The 20256-nt window shown below is 50.0% G+C and overlaps 1 protein-coding gene across 2 annotated transcripts in view; it reads left to right on the plus strand.

Annotated features, from left to right (window-relative positions):
• Positions 1 to 20193, plus strand: part of FAXDC2 (fatty acid hydroxylase domain containing 2) — a 24945-nt gene extending 4752 nt beyond the window's left edge. Inside the window, exons 1-10 of one of the 2 annotated variants that reach the window (XM_054036876.1) lie at positions 2390 to 2475; positions 8000 to 8065; positions 9488 to 9535; positions 11139 to 11230; positions 11344 to 11447; positions 12071 to 12192; positions 14700 to 14905; positions 15760 to 15865; positions 16653 to 16819; positions 18522 to 20193. In XM_054036876.1, coding sequence (XP_053892851.1) covers positions 9488 to 9535; positions 11139 to 11230; positions 11344 to 11447; positions 12071 to 12192; positions 14700 to 14905; positions 15760 to 15865; positions 16653 to 16819; positions 18522 to 18678 — 1002 coding nt within the window. In that variant the 5' untranslated portion in view covers positions 2390 to 2475; positions 8000 to 8065 and the 3' untranslated portion in view covers positions 18679 to 20193. Of the gene's footprint in view, positions 1 to 2389; positions 2476 to 7999; positions 8066 to 9487; positions 9536 to 11138; positions 11231 to 11343; positions 11448 to 12070; positions 12193 to 14699; positions 14906 to 15759; positions 15866 to 16652; positions 16820 to 18521 lie in introns of those variants that run through there. The other variant, XM_054036874.1, reaches the window with a different exon arrangement.
• The last annotated feature ends 63 nt before the right edge of the window (positions 20194 to 20256 follow it).

Consider the following 20256-nt stretch of genomic DNA (forward strand, 5'->3'; position numbering starts at 1 on the left):
CTGCTGAGCGAAAGGCATAATTGCAGCACCTGTCCTGCAGAATGTATTTTCTGTGGAGAAAAAAAAAATCTGCAGGGCACATGAATTCTGTGCCTACACAATGGTGCAGATCCCCAGGAGTAGGTCCTGCCAAAGCAGTACTGAGTATATGTTTGGCTGTATTAAACCATTGCAAGGACATGAGACAACCAATCTTTTCATACAGATAGTTTCTTACATGGGTCTAAGGTTTCTCGGTTACGGTGACCAGATATCCTGATTTTGTAGGGGCAGTCCCGATTTGGGGGGCTTTTTCTTATATAGGTACCTATTACCCCCCATCCCCTGTCCCGATTTTTCACACTTGCTGTCTGGTCACCCTATTTTCAGGAGCAATAGTGATTTTTTGTGATATGGATACCCATCCACTGGGACCCAAACTCATTTCAGATGGGACACTGCATAGCTAAGCAATAGGAGATGCTTTTGGTTACTGTCAACCTGGATTGGATTCAAACTAGCAACTTAGAAAGTGAAAAGTCCTTATCTAGCCCATTACCAACCCGCTGTGCCATCCAGTCCTCTGTTGGGAGAGTGATTCAGTCACAAACAAGTTCTTATTTAAGTGACAGTTAAAGGAAAACCCCAGAATCTGGAATTTGGTGAGATTCCAATGGTCTTTTACCTACTTTTTCATGCCTGCAGGATAACCCTCCCACTACAAGAACCAGTCAGAATGAAGCTCCACTCAGTGACTCTGTCCTCACTCAGTCTGTGTATTTCCATTCTCTGCTGTGTTTCTGCTTGCGAAATGCAGCATCGCCTCTCCTTGAGTCTGAGGCGCCAGAAAACAACAAAAAGGAAAGAGCCCTGCCCCACCACGGAGAAGTTAGTGTCAGGAGAAAATGTTACTGAAATGTAACAGCAGTTTAGCTCTGAAATAAAGTCACAGCAAGTGCCTGAGGTACCAAGTGGCCCTCTGGGGGGAACGTGGGAATGGAGTTTGAAGAGCTGTCCCTCCCTCAGAACACGGCTGGGTGAAAAGTGTCTGTGTGGTTATGAGTACAGGGTATTGGCCACAGACCTTGGGACATTTGTGATTCTCATACTGGTGGATCTGTTTGAGCTCTAGCCACCATTAACCGAGACGCTGCTTACTTGCCTTGCAGACCTGGCAGGGAACACCCAGTGGAAGTGTGTTGTGGTGTCTCTGTTTCTTCCTCAGATAGTAAAGCCAGAAAGTGGTGATGGATAACAGCACCTCTCCTGGAGCGTGGATCAGTTGCCACACTATCTGCTGGAATAAGTCGCATTTTCTGGGACCACACCTGCATACTAAAAGTGAGGGCTGCCACAAGTTACTTCTTAGCAGCCCTGCACTACCCAGTGCTCTCATGTACACGACAGACTTCACTACGTGTAAATACTATTGTTAAGCACGAGGGAATCCCAATTTAATCTTTTCTACATAGATAGGACCGATATCATGCTATAGCCCTTTTAAGTCATTGTTCTCTAGGCCTGCTTATGCAATGTGAGCAAACAGTCATAAGAACATAAAAATAACCATACTGGGGCATACCAAAGGTCCAGCTAGCCAATATCCTATCTTCTGACAGTGGTCAATGCCAGGTGCCCCAGAAGGAATGAACAGAACAGGTAAGCATCAAGTGATCCATCCCCTATCACCCATTCCCAGCTTCTGGCAAACAGAGGCTAGGGACACCCTCCCTGCTCTACAAGTCAGACTTGTAGGGCCAAGGACTTAAGCAGCATTGCCCAATAACTCTCCCTGGTAGGGTGACCAGACAGCAAATGTGAAAAATTGGGACGGAGGTGGGGGATAACAGGAGCCTATATAAGAAAAAGACCCAAAAATCGGGACTGTCCCTATAAAATCGGGACATCTGGTCACCCTACTCCCTGGTCCCAATAAATACACTTTTGACCTCTTGAATTGCACTGGTTTTAAATATTTGTACTCAGGGCACTGGATGGGGGCAATATGCATAATCTACAAACTTATTTATGTGTAACTTGGGGGTTGGACTAGATACCTCCTGAGATCCCTTCCAACCCTGAGTCTATGATTCTAACTTATGAAAACAAAAGTGAAAAGATTTTTAATGATGTAGCTAATTTACTTTTACAGCAAAAATAAACTCCTTGAAGAACATGCTCCTCTCAATCACACACACTCTCTCTCTCTCTCTCTCTTTCAATCACACACACACACACTGTCTCTCTCTTTCTCTTTCAACTGTCTGAGTGAAAGGGCGTAACAGTTGCCAGCACCAGTAATGGCCAAATGCTGGCTTCACATGACCTGCCTGGGAGGAGACAATCAGCTGCTCACTTATAGACACACCTCCCTCCTCCTTTGCATGAGGATGTGATAAAGGGACCGACAGCAGCAGTGGAAAGCCGGGAATTGAGTTCTGGATTGGGCTCTGGCCAGCGACCCAGGGCCCCTTTCTAGGCTGCAGCCTGCAGGAGGTGAGCAAAGAGGGAGCAACCAGCACTCTGGGGCACAGTGGTTTAGAGGTACCTGATGGAAACTCTAGGGATGGCAACTCCATTAAGAGACTTACCGCCTGTTGTTAGTTCTATGAATGCATTTATTAAAAAAAAAAAATTTCAGGATTTCAGAGTGGGGACCGTGTCTGCCCTCCTGTTTGGGCAGTGCCTGGCACACAATGAGCAGCACCAGAAGCACATACGCTAGCTCTGTACCTACCCGTAGAGAGAGGGTGTCCACTGAACACCTTTTTGGTGTTTTTCTCAGGCATGTGGTTCCCCAAGGCGCCCAGTCTATAGCTGCATCCGGTGGTGTCACAGATAGTAGTTGTCTCTTTTCGCAGGGGAGATTGTTGTTCCAGCAGCTGACTCTCGGCCTGTGTTGATGCCAGAGGGGTCAGGAGAGAGGGCTAAGGGAAAGGAGCCGTGTTATGGAGTGAATCCATTGCCACAGGCCTGCGCAGTTATTCAGCTCCTGCACCTGCCAGCAGCAGCTGGGTCTCCAGTTGGTGTCTGCGAAGAGGGCTGTACGGCAGGCTCGGTGTAGTTAGAAGAGGGCAGCTGTTCAGCCTCAGGTTGGAACCTAGGTTGGTAACAGTAAGTTGGGCGGCGAGGGGCGGAGTCAAACTGATAAAATAAGTTTTTGAAAACGTGTCAGTGATGCTATAGTTTGCCAGCTGGTGTCGCTCCGCCTGGCCTGCCCTGGCTTGCTGGCCGCCCAGCTCTTCCCCACCTGCGTGATGCTGCACAGCAACACGAGCATCATGCTGGTGCCAGCTGGCAACCCCAGGAGAAGAACATCGTCAGGAAGCAGCCATTTGAGTGCTAGCACAGCAAGGCTAAGTGCCAGGGGAGCGTGCTCCAGATGCACGGTGTGAAGAACATCCAGTATTTCCTTGTGATCTTCTGGATGGAATCAGGGATGTGTGTGATGGACAATCCTGCCGCTTGCCAGAGCTATACCCTGACTGAGCTCACTGAGATCATGGGGTGCATGAAGGGCAAGCTGGTGCATCACAACACCCAGCTGATGGAGGCCCTCAAACCACCACATAAATACATGCCAGAGAGCGTCCGTGACAGGACAGACATGGACGCTCTCCAGGGCTGAGCATAGGTCACTGTTCAAGATGGCTTGACAGATGTACAAGGAAGAAAAGCCAACTGTCTGCGCAGATAAGGGGCTGAGTCCAGCTGTCCCGAAGACTGAGTCTGCCTGAATTAATCAGCGGCTGAGGGCTGCTCTGTGCGCACCAGAACTTGGCATTGCATGACCAGACATCGAGAGCCAGCTGGGCATCTCTTTTTGCCTGGCGTGATTTCAGCGTTGGGTCTATGCCCAGTGACTAGGCAAGAGTAACATATGCTGCACTTGGGGGCAGTTCGGTTGTGAATGTGGGTGGGTATGATGGGAGACAAGGCACAAGACGGTTTGACTCTGGAGATGGGAATTCCAAGAAGCCACTCCTGAAGGGTGTCCTGGGGAGAGTCAACAGCTGGAGAGTTGGCTATTGGGCTAAGAGAGCCAGTTCTGCTGGATGGGGACATCTGGTCCCCCTGGCTGAGCCATCAGTGTCACTGGCTGGGAGAGGATTCTGATTCTTTAGCCCAGCATGTTAGAGTATTAAAGGCACAGCTTTGACTTTGCAGGAGTGACTTTCCACATCAAGGCACTCCCCAGGCCTCCCTCCGTGTGCTGCCACCTGGGCTCTGCAAAGCTTCAGCTAAATTAAATAAGGATGATACATTCTGTCTTGCGCTCCCTGGGAGCTGCCCCTTCCCTGGGCTGGCACCTGTGCATCTGACTGATAGACAGTCCAAATGAGGGATGGGACCCCCCCATCCCTTCTTCTCCACCATGGCCGCCTCCAGCTGCAGGAGTCTGCGAGACCAGTCCCCAGCTTTTTCCTTCTGCTGTGCAGACATGACACGGGGGGGCTGTTCCCTGGGAGGGAATGAGGCTCAGATGCAACAAGGGGCGGGCGGCAGGATATGTTTGGTGAACAACACGTGCCCCGTTGACCATAACTGATGTCTTATGCACACTAGCTCCCTCAGCCCCTCCAAGCACTGACTTCTCTGTTTCCCCAGCCCACCTACCCTGCCATCTGATGGCTGTAAGTTGGACACAGAGATGATCCTGTTTTGCTAGGCCCTATGCCTCTCTGCTTCTCTTTCCACGCAACAGACTGGTCCCACTGTCTCGACTATCTGATGTGCCCTCACTTTTCTTTGCTCTGATTGTATTGGTGTCGCAAATCCAGCTTCATGGGACTTAGGGGCTAGGAGATGCTTTTTTGCTGTGGCGGTGCCGGCCAGTGGCATATGAAGAGTGGATCAATATTGTGTGTAAGGTGTGAGAAGAAAGCTAGCCCGCTCTGGAGGGGTGAGGGGCCGTCTCTGTGCACTCTGGTGAGCTCAGGAAATGTTCAGTGTACATAAGTCTTGGCTTGAGTTTACTGTGGGTTTCACAGCAGTGGGTTTGGATTTGGCTAACCAATGCTGCAGTATTTGCTGAGCTCAGACGACTGATCGCAGCTGCCCTTTGCTGTCTGTGGTGCTCTTTGCAAGGCCTTGCAAAATGAAGGGAAGCTGCTGATCAGGCCTGGGCCCTTGAACTGCAAATCTGAGGTGGCTGACCCTTGGAGGACTATCTTTTTTGGGGGAGGGGGGGGAAGCTGTTCCTTCTCATCCCCCCGCCCCATTGAGAGGGACCCCCTTTTCTCTCTGGCTGCGTCCTTCCACAGCCAGTGCACGAGGAGTGGAAGCGAGATGGTTGTGAGCAGAGACTTAGGGGCTGCTGTGGGCAAACAGGTGCTCAGATGCCCCAGAGGGGCTGCAGCATGAGAACCTAAAAAGCACAGACTAGACGGCAAAGCCAAGCACGTCATTCTGCTGCCAAAACACCTGCTGCAATTCCAGGCCAGGAAATTCTCCTGGGTGTGTCCATGTGCCTGCAAAGAATCGCATCCTCCTATTTTATAACACTGTAGTACTGTATCTCTTTTAATACACAAACTGGCTGCATGGGCCTCATCCAATGGCTGGAATGGTAAATTCTGTGAATATGGACTTGTTGGTCCATAAATAGCTGTTGTAGAAATCCAGACCCACTTTGCAGGAATAAGTATTCAGATAATTGAATGTTTTGTAGACTGTTCTGTTTTAAGTTTGACATGTGATCATTAGACTTGCCTATGCCCATGGCTTAAATTCTCATAGTATATTTCCTAGAGACACCTCCTCCACACTCCATGCCCAAAAGCCTGTGTGGGCGGGAGCTCAGGGCTTCTGCCCTGCGGCAGGATGGTGGGGCTAGGGGCATCTGCTGCAGGGAGGGGGGTCTTGGGCTTTAACCCCATGCGGAGGGGGAAGGGCAGGGGGACACTAGGGCTTCTGCCCTGCATGTTTGAAAATATTTACTGGCGCTCTGCTCCGCATAGCTCAAGTGGAATTTAAGCCTTGGCTGTGCCCGTATTTTACTGCAGGGGTTGAGGCCGTGGTGCTCCTGGCTGGGATTGGCTTGGTTTTAATAACCGTTTCAAACGCTTTGTAAAAATTACTTTAAAAGGCGGATTAAAAAAAATAAACCAGCATCAGTTCCAGGCGTCACATTTCATGTCAGACTCTGCTATGACTGCAGCCAGCTGAGAGGACCAATGTTTGTTTGATGGACTTCTGCCTGGTTTATACGCCAGTGGAAATTCAGGGTCCGGTGGCTTCATTAGTTCTTTGTTTAGTGGAATAGCCCCAGCTCAGTGACGTATGTCGTGGCCTAGTGGGTGCATCCTGGGCCATCTCAGCAAAAATGCTATGTAGTGCGGTGCTGGGAGCAGAACAGGATCTAGCTAAATTTGGGTTTTGCCTTTAAATGTAACACTAGATCTCATAGTACCCTTAAGTCAAAGAGGAATGCTGTAATTTGATTACAGGGCAGGAAGGGACCTGGCCATGAGGCATACCAATGGTTATTTTAACAGTTCCCCAAAAGCTCGAGAGATGAGATGGCGTTGGGCAATCCTGCTGCCTCCTCCTAAGGACTCAAAGCCAACTTGCAATCGTTCCAGCCTTCTGACTTGTTGGAGACACAGTTCCAAGGGGATTTGAGTCACTGGATCAATCTAGAAGACACGTTCTCAAGCACCAGCTATCTAGCAGGCTGTTGTGCATCAGGTCAGGGCAGTGAGGCTCTCCTGTTTATATACCTAGGACCTTATAACATTGCCCATCCCCGTAGCATCTGAGCAATACTCAGTCACAAAAGACCATTGGGCTAATACTATACTGTCCTAGTAGAACAGTTTCAGTTAATATATTCTTCAGAGAGGGGAGGGATAGCTCAGTGGTTTGAGCATTGGCCTGTTAACCCCAGGGTTGTGAGTTCAATTCTTCAGGGGGCCATTTAGGAATCTGGGGATTGGTCCTGTTTTGAGCAGGGGGTTAGACTAGATGACCGCCTGAGGTCCCTTCCAACCCTGATACTCTATGATTCTTGTATAAATGGCACAGCGATGAAGTGAAATCTCAAAAAGAAATTGCCTTTCTAAGCATAAGCAATTTATTGTACAATCTGTTTCACTAAGGCCAGTGCGTGCAGCTGATGCAGCTAGATAACATCGCAGAGATAATGGGGTTATATTTGGATGAAGTGTAACAGCGCAATGTGGCTTGATAAGTACATTACAGAGGGCAAAGGGCCTTTTGCAAAATAAGATAATTTGATCCTGCAACAAAGATATTTACACTTGTTATTCTCAAGACAGCAGGATCCTTCTGTTTGGTAGTCTGAGATACCAACCATTTAGTGTGTTTATCAGAACCATTAGACTCAAAAGTCATTTTCTTTTTTCAGAAGAGCCCTAGCTAGCAAACTAGGCTGCCAGGTTGGAAACAAACAGCGTGTGGAAGATTTTGCAGATTGGAAAGAATCTCATGGCTCAGGAGGGAGTGGGGAGTTTGAGTTCAGGAGGAAGAGGCTAGCAAACGGGATGAAGACACTAGTTTAAAATCTAAACAGCTTCCTCTTATGATGCGTCTTTCAATAGCTCTTTTGGGTCAGCACGTCAGAGCTAGCTCAATCCGTTTGCAATTCTGAGTTTTAAAACGGCTGGTTCCCCAGGTTTGTTAATGTTGCGCACAGCCAGCACCTGCCCTTGTGCTCCAGCTAAGATTAGAATTGCTGGATTCTGGTCCCACCCCCACCACAGTCACTGGGCAAGTCATTTAGGGCTGGATTTCAGTGCTGCTGGGCGCCTGTAGCTCCCACTGAAGCCACTGGGAGCTGTGGGCACGCAGCAGCTGTGAGAATCAGCCCTTCCCTTTTTAACCTGTCGGTAAATAACACCCCAGACAGAGAAGTGTCTGATTTTGGACTATAAACCCTCTGAGCTGAAATACTAACAAGCTTTAAGGAGGCAAAAAAAAAAAGGCATTAAAGATTTACAATTTCAAAGCTGACGTGTTGTCACCAAGCTAACAGGTTGATTTTTGTGCTTGTTGGCAGTGTGGTCCTTTACCCGGAAACTCTAGAAAAGCAGCTCCCACCAGAGGGAATATTAGCATCATAAAGGTAATGCACCACCACCTTGTGAATTATTTATTTTGTCAGTATTCTGTGCTCTATGTAATCTAGCCTGTTTGCTCCTACCGGAAAGGAGTCAGCGTGTCACAGACCATTCCAGCTGATCTCCCCTCTTAAGAGCTCTCCCTGCGGATCTCTCCGGGTTGGGGGGTGGGGGGGAGGTAATTGCGCTTGCTTACGCTAATGGGACTTGGATGGCCAGCTCTAGGAACGAAGGCACTGAGCTGAGGGGCTCTACAGATCCCTCTGTACTAAACCAGTGACTTTGGCTAGGCCCTGAACACAGACTAACCGTTGTGTTGCATCTTCTACTGAGGCACTAGCCGTTCTTGCCTCGTAAACAAACAAAGCTATGCCGCTTCGTTCTTTGGTAGTGGCTTGTGTTGGTATTCTGGAGAATGCCGTTTAGAGGGTTTACTGTGCACTCAGACCCTAATCTTGCAGGTCCAGCAAAAGTCCCATGAACTTGACTGCAGTGGGGTTCTGCCACAGTAAAGAATGGAAGGTCCACTAGAAGACCTAGTAAAAAATAAGGCCTTTTTCTTGGCTACATTGCTTAGTTCTGAAAGGACCAGGAGTCAAATTCTGCCCTTTGTTCCAGCCATGCAATCCCATTAATATCCCGGGGGGGGGGGGGTGGTGGTGAGGGTTTAACCAAGGGCAGAAACTGGCTCGTGGCTTCTATGTATTGAGTGTTAGATTGTCTTTTATTTGAACATTGATGAAGACTCGGTGAAGCTGAGGTGAGATCAATTGTAAGGAATATTTTGTGTAAGCAAATTTATTGCTGAGAAAGGTTGGCCATCCAGGAAATGAAAACTCCCCAGGTTAGCCCTGCAGTAGACACTGCACATGCACCAGAAGTACAAGGTTCCTCACGCCAGAACCTGACCTCTAGGAGCACAAGGTAGTTCAGACTTTCTTTCTTTATTCAATCCTTGGCCTCTCTGCTGAGCCTGTCAGCATTGGGCTGGTTAGAGCCAGGGGCCAGGCTGGTTATGATGCTGACACCTGCCCTGCTGGTATTTGAAGAGCCAGCAGATGGTAACGATTTTCAGTCATTCCCCCTGGGCTGGATCTGAAGCAGTGACCTAAAGGTGAAAAGCTCCCTTATCATGTTCCCAGTGTTCGGTGCACAAGCCCCTAGGGGCTGTAATTTAAGGGCACAGGGTGATCTATAATTGTAATCCTTCACCCCAGTGATTTACTCTGCTGTACCAGATTTTTTTGTCCCGAAGGCCTGGGCCAGCCCCTGAATACAGCACATTTCAGACCAGTCAGGCCCCCAGGCGAGAGTTGTATCATAACATGTGAAAACTTCCTTTAGGGCTGCTTTCCTACCCTCTTTTCCTCCCCTTCCCTTTTCTTTACAGCTCCCCATTCACTCACTCGCATCATTTATTATTGTAGATGAAGGGAGACGCTGCATATTCCACTGGGGGCTCACGGCAGAAGCAGGTAAAGACTCAAAACTGATGTCTCAACTGAAATGTTATATGGTAGCTGATGCTCTAAATGTGCACTGAGTATCATAACCATCTTGTAAAGCAGGTGTAGTGTGTGAACTAGGATGGGGTGATGCTGCAGACTGTAGCCCGCACCAACTGCCCTCACACACATGTATGCAGGGTGATGCGTCACTGGAATCAATGGAGTTACTAAACAAACATGCTGAGAGATCAAAATCTGACCCCGTTGCCTCAAACCCATAACCTCAAGTAAACCTGATCCAGATCCAACAGTGCCTATTCCTCCAACCTCTACTTTGCTACAGTTAAGGACAATGGAGTGTTAGTGTTGAGAGCCAAGTGCATTGATTGCTGATACAAGATCTTAGGCTTCTGAAATTTGGAAAACTCACAGCAGGACTTCTTTAAAGGGTCTTCTCCCAAGCCCCCCAGAGCAGGCTGATTGGTATAGTTTGAGACCGTTATCAGACGAGTTAAACCTTGGTAGGGGTTAGTTAAAACCTCACTGAAATTGATGGCTGTGACTGCTCCCTTCATTTTAAGATACAGCATAAGGAGAGTTAAGGGCTACACCTAAACCAAGGCATAATGGAGTCTGCCCAGAAATTAGCACCCTGCGAATGGAGGGTTCCGGTGGGTGGGTAGGTAGGTGGGGAAAAAATAGGGTGCAGAGAAGCACCAGACACTCAGAGCAAGGCAGACTGCAAGAAAGCCAAGCATAGTGTAGCCCTGCGCGAAGCCTAGAGAAAGGCTCAGGGGTGTAGAGAAGCTTAGGCCTGGAGGCAGTGACCTAAAGGTGAAAAGCTCCTGTTGTTCTTGGTTCCTCCTCCGTTCGCAGCAGCAGGACGCTGTAGATTCCTGGAGAAGAAACAAGATTGTGTCAAAGAAAATACCAGGTGCAATCATCAAATTCTACTCCCAGCCGCAACCACCTACAAGGCCTCACACTTCGACTAGCCCCTTGGATCGAAAAGGGCCAACACCACTTCACTAGCGCGTCTTCAGGGCAAATGACCTAAATCCTTTCCAATTCCAGATAATCATTTCCTAAGCATCCTGGAGCAGGAGCATTGGAGAGACAGCCCAGGGCATAGCGCTGAAGGCTGCTGAGGAAGGGGGACTCGGGGCTGTTGCCTTACACCACCCATTGATCCTGTTGTAAGGGATTAAACTTCTCTTGTTGGTGCCTGTCCTGTGGCATTGCTAAGAGACGAGACAAGTAGGGCAACTAATGTTATTTAATTATGCAAGCCTAATGAATGCGTTGCTGTTTTGAGCTCTTATCTGTTCATCATAATGACCTGTTACACAAGAGAAGGGAGGAAATCACAGACCGATTGCTATCTGGATCCAGTTTAAATGTGTATTTCTTTTACCACACTGATACACACGGTAACATATATTCAGAGCCTCATCCCCACACTCCTAGCATCTGTTGACAGGGTGGAGAACAACTTTACAGAACAGAGTGGAGCTGAGTGCTGGCAACAGAAAACAAGGGATCCTAGGACTAGATTGTCCCTTGATAGCCTGTGATTTAAAACACAGGCTACTCCATGACCTAGGTGTAATCGCTTGTTTCCTGCTCTCAGGAGGGGAAGCTCTGGGACTCCATGAAGACAACTGGCTTCATAGTGGGTACTAGCCTGCTGCTATTTGCTGCCTTCAGGAACTCTCTCACCTGGTAAGACCGATAGTTTGAGAAGCAACATCTCAGTGGGTGGGGAGATAAGATGGACATGATTTTTGCAATGAAAAGCTAAACCCTGGGTGTAATTCTTGGGCCCTTTTCCCCAGGCACTTGCAGAAGTTCTGGGGGGCTTCGGGCGATTTCTGGCAGGCCCAATGGGAGAAAGTGCTCCACCTGCTTGGAGGAAACGAATGGGCAATTTTCTTTCTAGGTGAGTTGTTTTGAATGCCAAAGCTCAGCTGCGGGAAAGCCAGATTCCAGCTCTCCCAGCGCTCCATGTACCAGAAGTGTGCATTGCCTCCAAATCCCTGCCATGCCTCTCCCATGGTCAGGGTCCAGCCAACATTTTGGGACCACCCTTTCCACTGCCAGTATTTGTAACCACCAAACCATCCAGCGCCTATGCAAGGTTCCCACCGCCCTCGTTGGGCTAAAGTGAAATTACACCCCACATCTTAGCAGAGTCATTCTTGCCAAAAGTACAGAGGATAAGGCTACACACCTTAGTCATATTCTAGCAAGGGTGGTCCCTGTATTGCAGCCAGGTTTCCTCCTGGGGTAATGTCTACAGAACACAGCCTGGTGATAATGACTTGGTGGCAGGGGGCAAGGTGCCTGAGAGCATGCCTATCTTATTGTAATCTCATCCCCACTTCACTCCTGCCCTTTCATCCCATTCAGGAGCGGTGTCTTTGCTCTGAAACCCTTATGCTCGGAGACTCATTTCTGTCCAGGCCCTGGCCCAGGCACCAGTGCAATATCAATCATTTCTGATGGACAAAGGCTCCCCTGGCTTCAGCAGTCTCTGCCCACCTCTCTCCCCCTCTACCACAGGCACAGCCTTAGTTCCGAGCCTTGTTTACTGGTGCTTCAATGGACTCCTGATGGTGGCAGATGTGACCGGAAAGCCAACTTTCATCACCCGTTACCGAATTCAGTTGGGCAAAAATGACCCTGTAAGTATTTCTCACCGTGCCTGCCGAGCTGGACAAATACCGCCTGCATTTTCTTAGAGTAAGAGGGGAGGGGGAGCTGTTAGTCTCCTTCCCCCCGCAACCTCCCGCTCTTCCATTCTGGGGGCTGGCAAAGTAAAATCAAGGCAAGAAGTCTACAGGGCACGAAAATGTAGATGGAACAGATTGTTCTGAGGTTAGGGCAAGGCTTGGGACACAGGCCATCTGCGGTCAGTTCCCAGTTCAGACACCCTTGGGCAAATCCTTTAGACCTCAATGCCCCCAAGCACTAGCTACATGCGGAGAAAAATCACTATGATGCCCCAAGCCTGAGTTAGGCACCTAACCTCCTGGGGAAGAGAGGCACCTTAGCCTTTGTGGATTGCAGTCTATCTGGGGATGGGGGCCTACCTAAGCTAGCCCATGGGAGATGCTAGCAAGAGAGATGTGGGGCTAAGCCCCACCCCTGCCTTGGACATAGGTGCCTGCTGTTGCACTCTGGCTAAACAACAAAAGTCATTGGAACAGCGGGACGGGATCCTGGGTCTCCCAACTCCCCTGCAAGTGCTTGAACCCCAGGCTATAGGCACATGCCTGCATGTGCTCCAAGAGGCATTTGGAAGCATGAGCTGTAGCAGATATGCTTCCTCCAGCGATGGGAGGGGTTTTCCTGTTGATGTAGGTAACCCACCTCCCTGAGGAGCAGTACCTAGGTAGACAGAAACACTCTTCCCTCAACCTAGCTGCATGGACAGTGGGGTTGGGGCCACATAACTTCACATCCCTGAGTACTGTAGCTAAGTCAACATAGCTGCAGTCAGGGGTGTGAAAAACCCACCCCCTGAAAGACGTCACTAGGGTGACCTAGTCCCCACTGTCAACATAGCTGGGGTAAGAGAAGAATGCTTCCGTCCATATGGACAAAGTCGCTTGGCAAGGCTGTGTTCCTACCCCATTAGAAACACCCCCTTCCCATCAGCATAGCCTACAGCTACACGACGGAGTTATGCTGGTGTTGCTACATTGGTCTAGTCTCCATAGAGTGTAGACGGCCTAAACCTACGTCTACACTACAGAGCCCACGGCAGCATAGCTCTGTTGGCCTCCCCCCCCCCCCCCCCCACACAGAGTAGACACAGCCTGCACTATCTTGCCCAAAACCATGAGCTAAGGCACCAGAAGCTAAGTCTACACTAGGGGTTTTGTCCTGCTCCCCCCATTAACCTACACAGTTGTGGTATAAATTTTAAGCATAGACCATGGCTAACTCACTCCTCCTTCCCCCCGACCTTTGACAGCAATCAGTTGCACCAATGCCCCAGTATTCTTACTGCATGCAAAAAAGGCAAAACACATACATCAGCGTGAGTTGATTGCTAAACCAAACAGCAGTTAATAAGCTTATGCTGTCAGACTTCAGTGTTAACACCCCAGTTTGGTAACTGGGACACGTTTCATACCTCGGGTCACCGCCAGGTCCCGGCAGACAGCAGCTGGCTGCTATTCATAGCACATTTGGAAGGTTTCATCATAACTGTGTGGGCTAAAGAGTTCTTTCAACGGCATTTCAATTGCTGGAGTGGAGTTAGGCAGCATGTTAAAGCAATTCACAGTCCCACGGCTGCATAACCGCACTGTGCACACGCCCTGGCCAGTGATCAACAGGGCACGGGGACTAAGTCATCAGAGAAACCCCCACCAGAGGCAGGGAAGGGTTCTACCCCTTTCCTAGAGCCATGGGGCTGCAGGTTAAAGAACGTGCAGGCGAGCGGAGACGTATTCCTGTAGCACCCGACTCTGACTCCTGGCCCTGGCAAATGACATCAAATTGTACACTCAGGTCTTTATTAAAGATTAAGATTATAGAAGGGAAAATTTCAGCCACAGCCCTTCAGCTGTTTGTCCCAGGGCAGCAAGCAGAACCGGAAGTCACGGGGAAAGCTGGAGGGAGACAATTCAATTGGGGATCCACAAGGGCACTGGGCTTTTTTATTGCTCCTCCTTGAAGCAAGGTGGAGCAGCGCACCCGGGGGCTGACAAGAGTCCGTATCTGCCACTGCCGACAGGTGTCTTTACAGAGAGATTGCCGAGTCGCTCTAACACACCCACCTTTTTTGCAGTGAAGACAAAGCCTTACATCAGTGTGGCCATGCTGAGCCACAAGCCACACGCCCAGGAGATGCGCTCGCTTTGAACTCCAGCCTTGGAGCTGCTCAGGGTGCCAGGGGGAAGTGTCCTGCTCAGACAGCAAAGGCTGATCCGCTGCTTGGTACCGAAAGTGTTTCCCCGTCAATCATACCTCTCGCCCCCCCACCTCCAGTGCTGGGCTTTGCCCCCAGCAGAGCCAGGCACTAGGTGGCCAGCGACACGAAGAATGAGGGCGCTGAATTGTAGGCAGATCAGCTTCTTGTTTATTTGCCTACATGTGAAACTTGGTCCAAAAATAGGTTCCCTCTCCCCAGAGGTGCATGGCTCCATGGTTAGCCTTAGCGGAGTCTCCTCTCTTGCAGGTGGACCCAGCGAAGCTGCGGCAGGCTGTTCACACAGTGCTGCTTAATCAGCTTTTCATCTCTCTCCCAATGATGATGCTCATGCTCCCCATCATGAAGTGGCGGGGACAGCCCTGCAGCAAGGAACTACCCACCTTTCACTGGTTCCTCCTGGAGCTGTCCATCTTTATCCTGGTGGAGGAAATTCTCTTCTACTATTCGCACCGGTGAGCTGGGCAAGAGAACTCGTCTGTCCTGCAGCTGTTTCTTCCTCCTTTACGCTCCCTAAGAAATGTGAACCGCTCTGTCGGGAATGACGATTGTGCCCTCAACCAAAGACCTCCACTGACCTCGGCCAGTCAGTGGCACCTGCCTTTCCTTTGGGAGCTCTTGGTGGTATAAGGCTACCAGGGGCCACGTTTAACCAGAGATTATGAAAGTGCGAGGATGGACATGGACTGGCCCACAGGCTAAGGGAGGGAAAAGACAAGTTGATTTTATATGCAAGCTATAATCTAAAGCACTTCACCCGAGCTGGGGGAGGAGGCTGTAACTATTGCTTATAGGAGGAGCTAGACACCAGCCAAAGAAAACCTACGGAGAGAGTGTAGTGTGTATATGTAGAGCAAAAAGATTGTGAACTCCCTGGTCAAGGACCATGACCTCCTATACACATGTACAGCACCTGGCACAATGGGGCCCAGCTACCGACTCTCCAGAGCGCTACCACTACACAAACCCCCCCAAAACAGATGCAGAGTAAAGTCGAGAAAAAAAAAGAAACAACCCACCTCATAAAGAAAGAGAGAGAGAGAGAGAGAGAGAGAGGCAGTTTAACAGCAAACAAAGCAATTGTGGGAATACACACAGGCCAGGTGAATTGCCCAAGGACACCTGGGTTCTATTTCTGGTTCTGCCTTGACTCATGAGTCCTGACGGCTAGCCCCGGTCTTTAATTCACTAGGCCACTTGGCTGCTCTAGAAAGCTATACGTTAGAAAAGTATTGAGGATGCACCCAGACTGACATTGGTCTCAGGCTTGACTGGACTTGAAGACTTCATTCTGGTTCTCTCCATGCAGGCTTGTTCATCACCCACTTCTGTACAAGCGCATACACAAGCAGCACCATGAATGGACAGCCCCCGTTGGTGTGGTCTCCCTCTATGCCCATCCGGTCGAGCACGTGGTAAGCGGGCACTCTTGGGGGTCACTGCCCAGCAGCCTATCAAGTAAACCCAACCCATGGCGGTGGGCTTTGCATTTCCACTGGGTGAGGATTTGTGAATAGGGAAGAGAGTAGCTACACTTCAGACCCTTCCTGGTGGGAGATGAAGCTGGAGTTTGTGGCGTCTCCAAAAAGCTACTGTAGAAGTGTCTGGTGGCCCTTTACACTGGGACTGCAAACTCGTAGGGTAGAGCCAGGTAAGACAGGGTCAATCTACTGTCAGACAAACCTTTTGGGAGCCAGGGCCTCCAGTAGGTTTGAGCATGATGGAATGGGGCCTCCTTGAGGTGGCAGATCTGGTGGAAGATCTTGCTGCATAGCCTAGGAAAGGTCCAGGTGACCAATGCTGGGCTGCTTCATCATGAACTGTCCCAGCCAGACACACGTGCCAGGCGGTAAGCAGTGAAACCTGAGAGAGGGAGTTGAGATGTTAAAGCAACTTGAGTTACAGTGGGAGTTGGCCTCGGTCACCTCCTTTATCTCAGTCTCTTAGGTGCATTGGCAGAACACTCCCAGTGACTCTGCGATGAGTCTCCCACGGCAGCACTAGCTATCTTGATATCACACCTCCACGAGATGCTCGACTCCCACTATTCCACTGTAACCAAGTGCCACGTTCAGCATCAGCAGCACCGGGTTCTAGGGGCTCCCGTAATACAAGCAACAAGAGGAGACGCCAGTTGCGGCCTTTTGAACAGAAGGTTTGGGTGTGCATGCTAATGAGACAGGGCTTGTGTCTGAATTCCAGTTTTCCAACATGTTGCCTTTGCTGGTGGGTCCGATAATCCTGGGATCCCATGTTGCCTCCATCATGGTGTGGCTCTGCCTTGCTATTCTGGCTACATCCATCTCGCACTGCGGCTACCACCTGCCTTTCCTCCCCTCGCCGGAATTCCACGACTTCCACCACCTCAAGTAAGGTCATTGGACACTATCCATACAGCTGCCCCTCCCCTCATGCTCTGTAGGCTGGGTCACCCCATCAGTGGCGGAGACGAGACGTAGCCTTTATAACCAGTCTCACATAACTACTAGTCAATCTGCCCCACCTCAGTCTAGCTCACCTGAAGGCAGCTTGAATGGGTCCAGCATCCTCACCCTCAGTGAACAGGAAGCACAGAGAGGTCAGAGCAGAGGACCAGGACCAGGCCTCAGGCAGTTCCTGCTTCCTTACCTCAGCTCAGCCACTGATGCACCCTGCAACCCTCAGACAAATGACTGACCTTTTCCTTTCTGTTTCGCGGTCAGCTGAGCTGGAAAACCGGCTACAAAGCAGAAAACCAAAGGCTGAATCTGAGCTCAGGTTTCTTGGGTGGATTAGTCAGAGAAAATAATGTGTAGGTTCCAGAGAAGCAGACATAGCCTGGGCTTTCCTAGCAGTGATCTAGGGCAGGGGTAGGCAGCCCATGGCACCGAAGGCGGCACGCGCGCGGATTTTCCGCGGCACTCACACTGCCCAGGTCCTGGCCACCGGTCCGGGGGGCTCTGCATTTTAATTTCCTTTTAAATGAAGCTTCTTAAACATTTTAAAAACCTTATTTACTTTACATACAACATTAGTTTAGTTCTATATTATAGACTTATATAGAGAGAGCTTCTAAAAACGTTAAAATGTATGACTGGCACGCGAAACCTTAAATGAGAGTGAATAAATGAAGACTCGGCACACCACTTCTGAAAGGTTACCAACCCCTGGGCTAGGGCATCAAGGACAATGCTTTGTGGAGCATCTTTCTGGCCACTTAATTCCTTCTCTGGCCCAAGACAGCAATGGAAAAACCAGATAATCCCACAGCTGAAAAGCCTGATACAGCAGGAACCAGGCTTCGCCTAGTCAAAGTGCTGTGCGCACATGTGATCGTTAAACCCCCCCAACGGAGGTGAAATACTAGCACCTTTTTACAAAGGTAGCGCAGCAAAGCCGTGTCAGGCCTGCAGGTAGAGTTCTGAGGGAGGTCCTGGTTCCCAGGGCTGTGCTCTGTTCCCTGACCATACTCCCCGGCTACCTTCGCTTCCCCTTTCCTGCAGAAACGGGGACGGCAGTTCAGTTCCGGCCAAAGGACGGGGTGATACTTGATGTATCAGCGAGTGCGTATCACCCCCCACCTCTCCACGACACTGATCATGCTGTATGCCAGGAGCACAGATCACCAGGGACATCAGAACCTATGGGGCTGAGCAATGCTGTAGGGCCAGCTCATAACTTCCTTGGCCATAGGGGTGTGTACAGCCCGTCTGGTCTTCCTGCGACCTCAGGCGCTCATGTGCCTTGGAGTTGTGGCTCTCCGGCGTAGAGTCGCACTCTCCCACTCCCTGGCTGGTGATGGCTGCAAAGGCAGCCCGCGGTGCCTGGGGATGGAGAACACCCCCTGGCTCAACACCTCTCCTAGATGATTATGTAGCAAGACTGGCAGGTTCTGGGCTAAACCCCCATCCAGTCCCGCGCAGGCTGCAAAGCAAAGGCTGGGAGAGACAGAAAGTAAAGCAGGATTGACAGGTCTCTGATAGGGACACAGGCTATGGGAGGGGGTGAAAGGGAAGAGATCTGCATGGCCTACCTTGTTTCTCACCTGTAACCCCCAGTACCCTGCGTGGTCCCTTTCTGCTTGGTTGCCAGGTTCAATCAGTGCTACGGAGTCCTGGGGGTGCTGGACCGCCTGCACGGAACGGACACGCTTTTCAAGCAAACCAAGGCCTACGAGAGGCATGTCATCCTGATGAGCCTCACCCCTCTCACGGAGACCATTCCCGACTCGCCCAAGAAAGCCAAGTGAACCCACCTTCCCCACGGCTTGCGGCATGCTCACAACATGGGGACTCACGAGAGCTTGGAACGATGATTATGCCAAATAATTTTCTAATGAGAAGCAGGTTATTGTTCATCCTAAGTATCAAAGACAAAGTGGAACTGTAACCCGTTGCCGGGGAGATTTGCACTCGCTTCCCTTTGGCCCCCACCAGCCTGGAGCGCAAAGCTGAGCTCCTGGCAGCAGCCCTACAGCTGGGGGGCCTCCTCAAGTGAGCGTAGGGTTTTCTTAGTCCCCTGGATCAAGCTGCCCACAGACTGTCCCACGCAGGTTCCCCTCCAGCCCACAGAATTGGCTGCTGTTTAGATCTCCATTTCCTGCTGGAGGCTTTGGGGCCCAGGACATCTCACCTGCACTGCATGGGGAGTTGCAGAGGAATTCAAGAGCACAGCGCTCCAGACATTCAGCCTGGCTCAATCTCATCCCGGTGCTCTGGGCCTGGGATAAGCAACCTGAACACCCCATGGAAACATGCTTGTTGAGGCCACGTGGCCCTTCGTAACCACTTTGCCAGCACCATCAGCCCTGAGAGCTCAACTTCCCACAGTACAATTCCCCATATCTATGACATAAGGGCTTCAAGCTTTAAACCATCACTGATCACCAGTGAGGGTCAGGCAGAAGCTACCCCCACACGGTACCGTGCTACATTACTGGGAGCACTGAGTAGGTTTTATTGTTTTAACAAATAATATGGCAGGTGAAACCAAAATGCAAGTCACTAAGGGACCTTTCCAGGAGGGAGGCTCTGGAGTGGAAGTCTCATTAGCACAGCCAGTATGGGTGGACTGCTCCATCCCACCAAGACTCACCTCACTTCCAACACAGCAAAGCAGACAGAGGGAAACCCCTAGGATTGCATAAAGTTATACGCGATGGAAGAGCTCCCCACCACCACTGTTCTCCTGAGCTGTTTAGTAGGGAGTGCTGCAAAACCCTTAAAGAAAATGGTCTCCCAGTCAGAAAACCACTACCCAATTAGACACAACTGAAAGTATCACATGGTGCACCGAGAGCTGCGAGTGCTGAAAGTCAGGACTGAGATGTGTTAGCAGAGCGGTATGGGGGCCCGGGGCTGGAACGAGCAAGGGAAGAGTGCACTGGATTGAGACTAAGTAGTCCTACAAGAGCTCTTCTGCTGAGAGCTTGTATAGTGCCTAGCGGCAGTGTACTGATCAGGTGCCATCAGTCTCTCACCTTCACAAGTATTCATTCCACAGGAGACGTGTCTCATCTGTCGCTCAGACCCTTAGACCCCAGAGCACGACCGAGAAGAGAGTAAGGGGACAGGAGAGTCCATACCACACTGTCTTTTGAGGTTTTTATTTTTATACATTTTTTTGTATTAAAAAGGAAAAAGCATAATTACCACAAATTACAAAGGACTAAAGCATTACTAGAATAATGAATCACATCAGCCTAGAAAGCAGATACTCTGAATAATATTAATGTTATAATACAAGCTCTCGTTCAAGTATTTTACATTTTTTGTTGTTGTGGTTTTTCTTTTCCTTTTAAATGGGATGATGATCCTAGCACACGAGT

This window comes from Malaclemys terrapin, chromosome 8 (assembly GCF_027887155.1).
Source record: "Malaclemys terrapin pileata isolate rMalTer1 chromosome 8, rMalTer1.hap1, whole genome shotgun sequence".
Classification (NCBI taxonomy): Eukaryota; Metazoa; Chordata; order Testudines; family Emydidae; genus Malaclemys; species Malaclemys terrapin.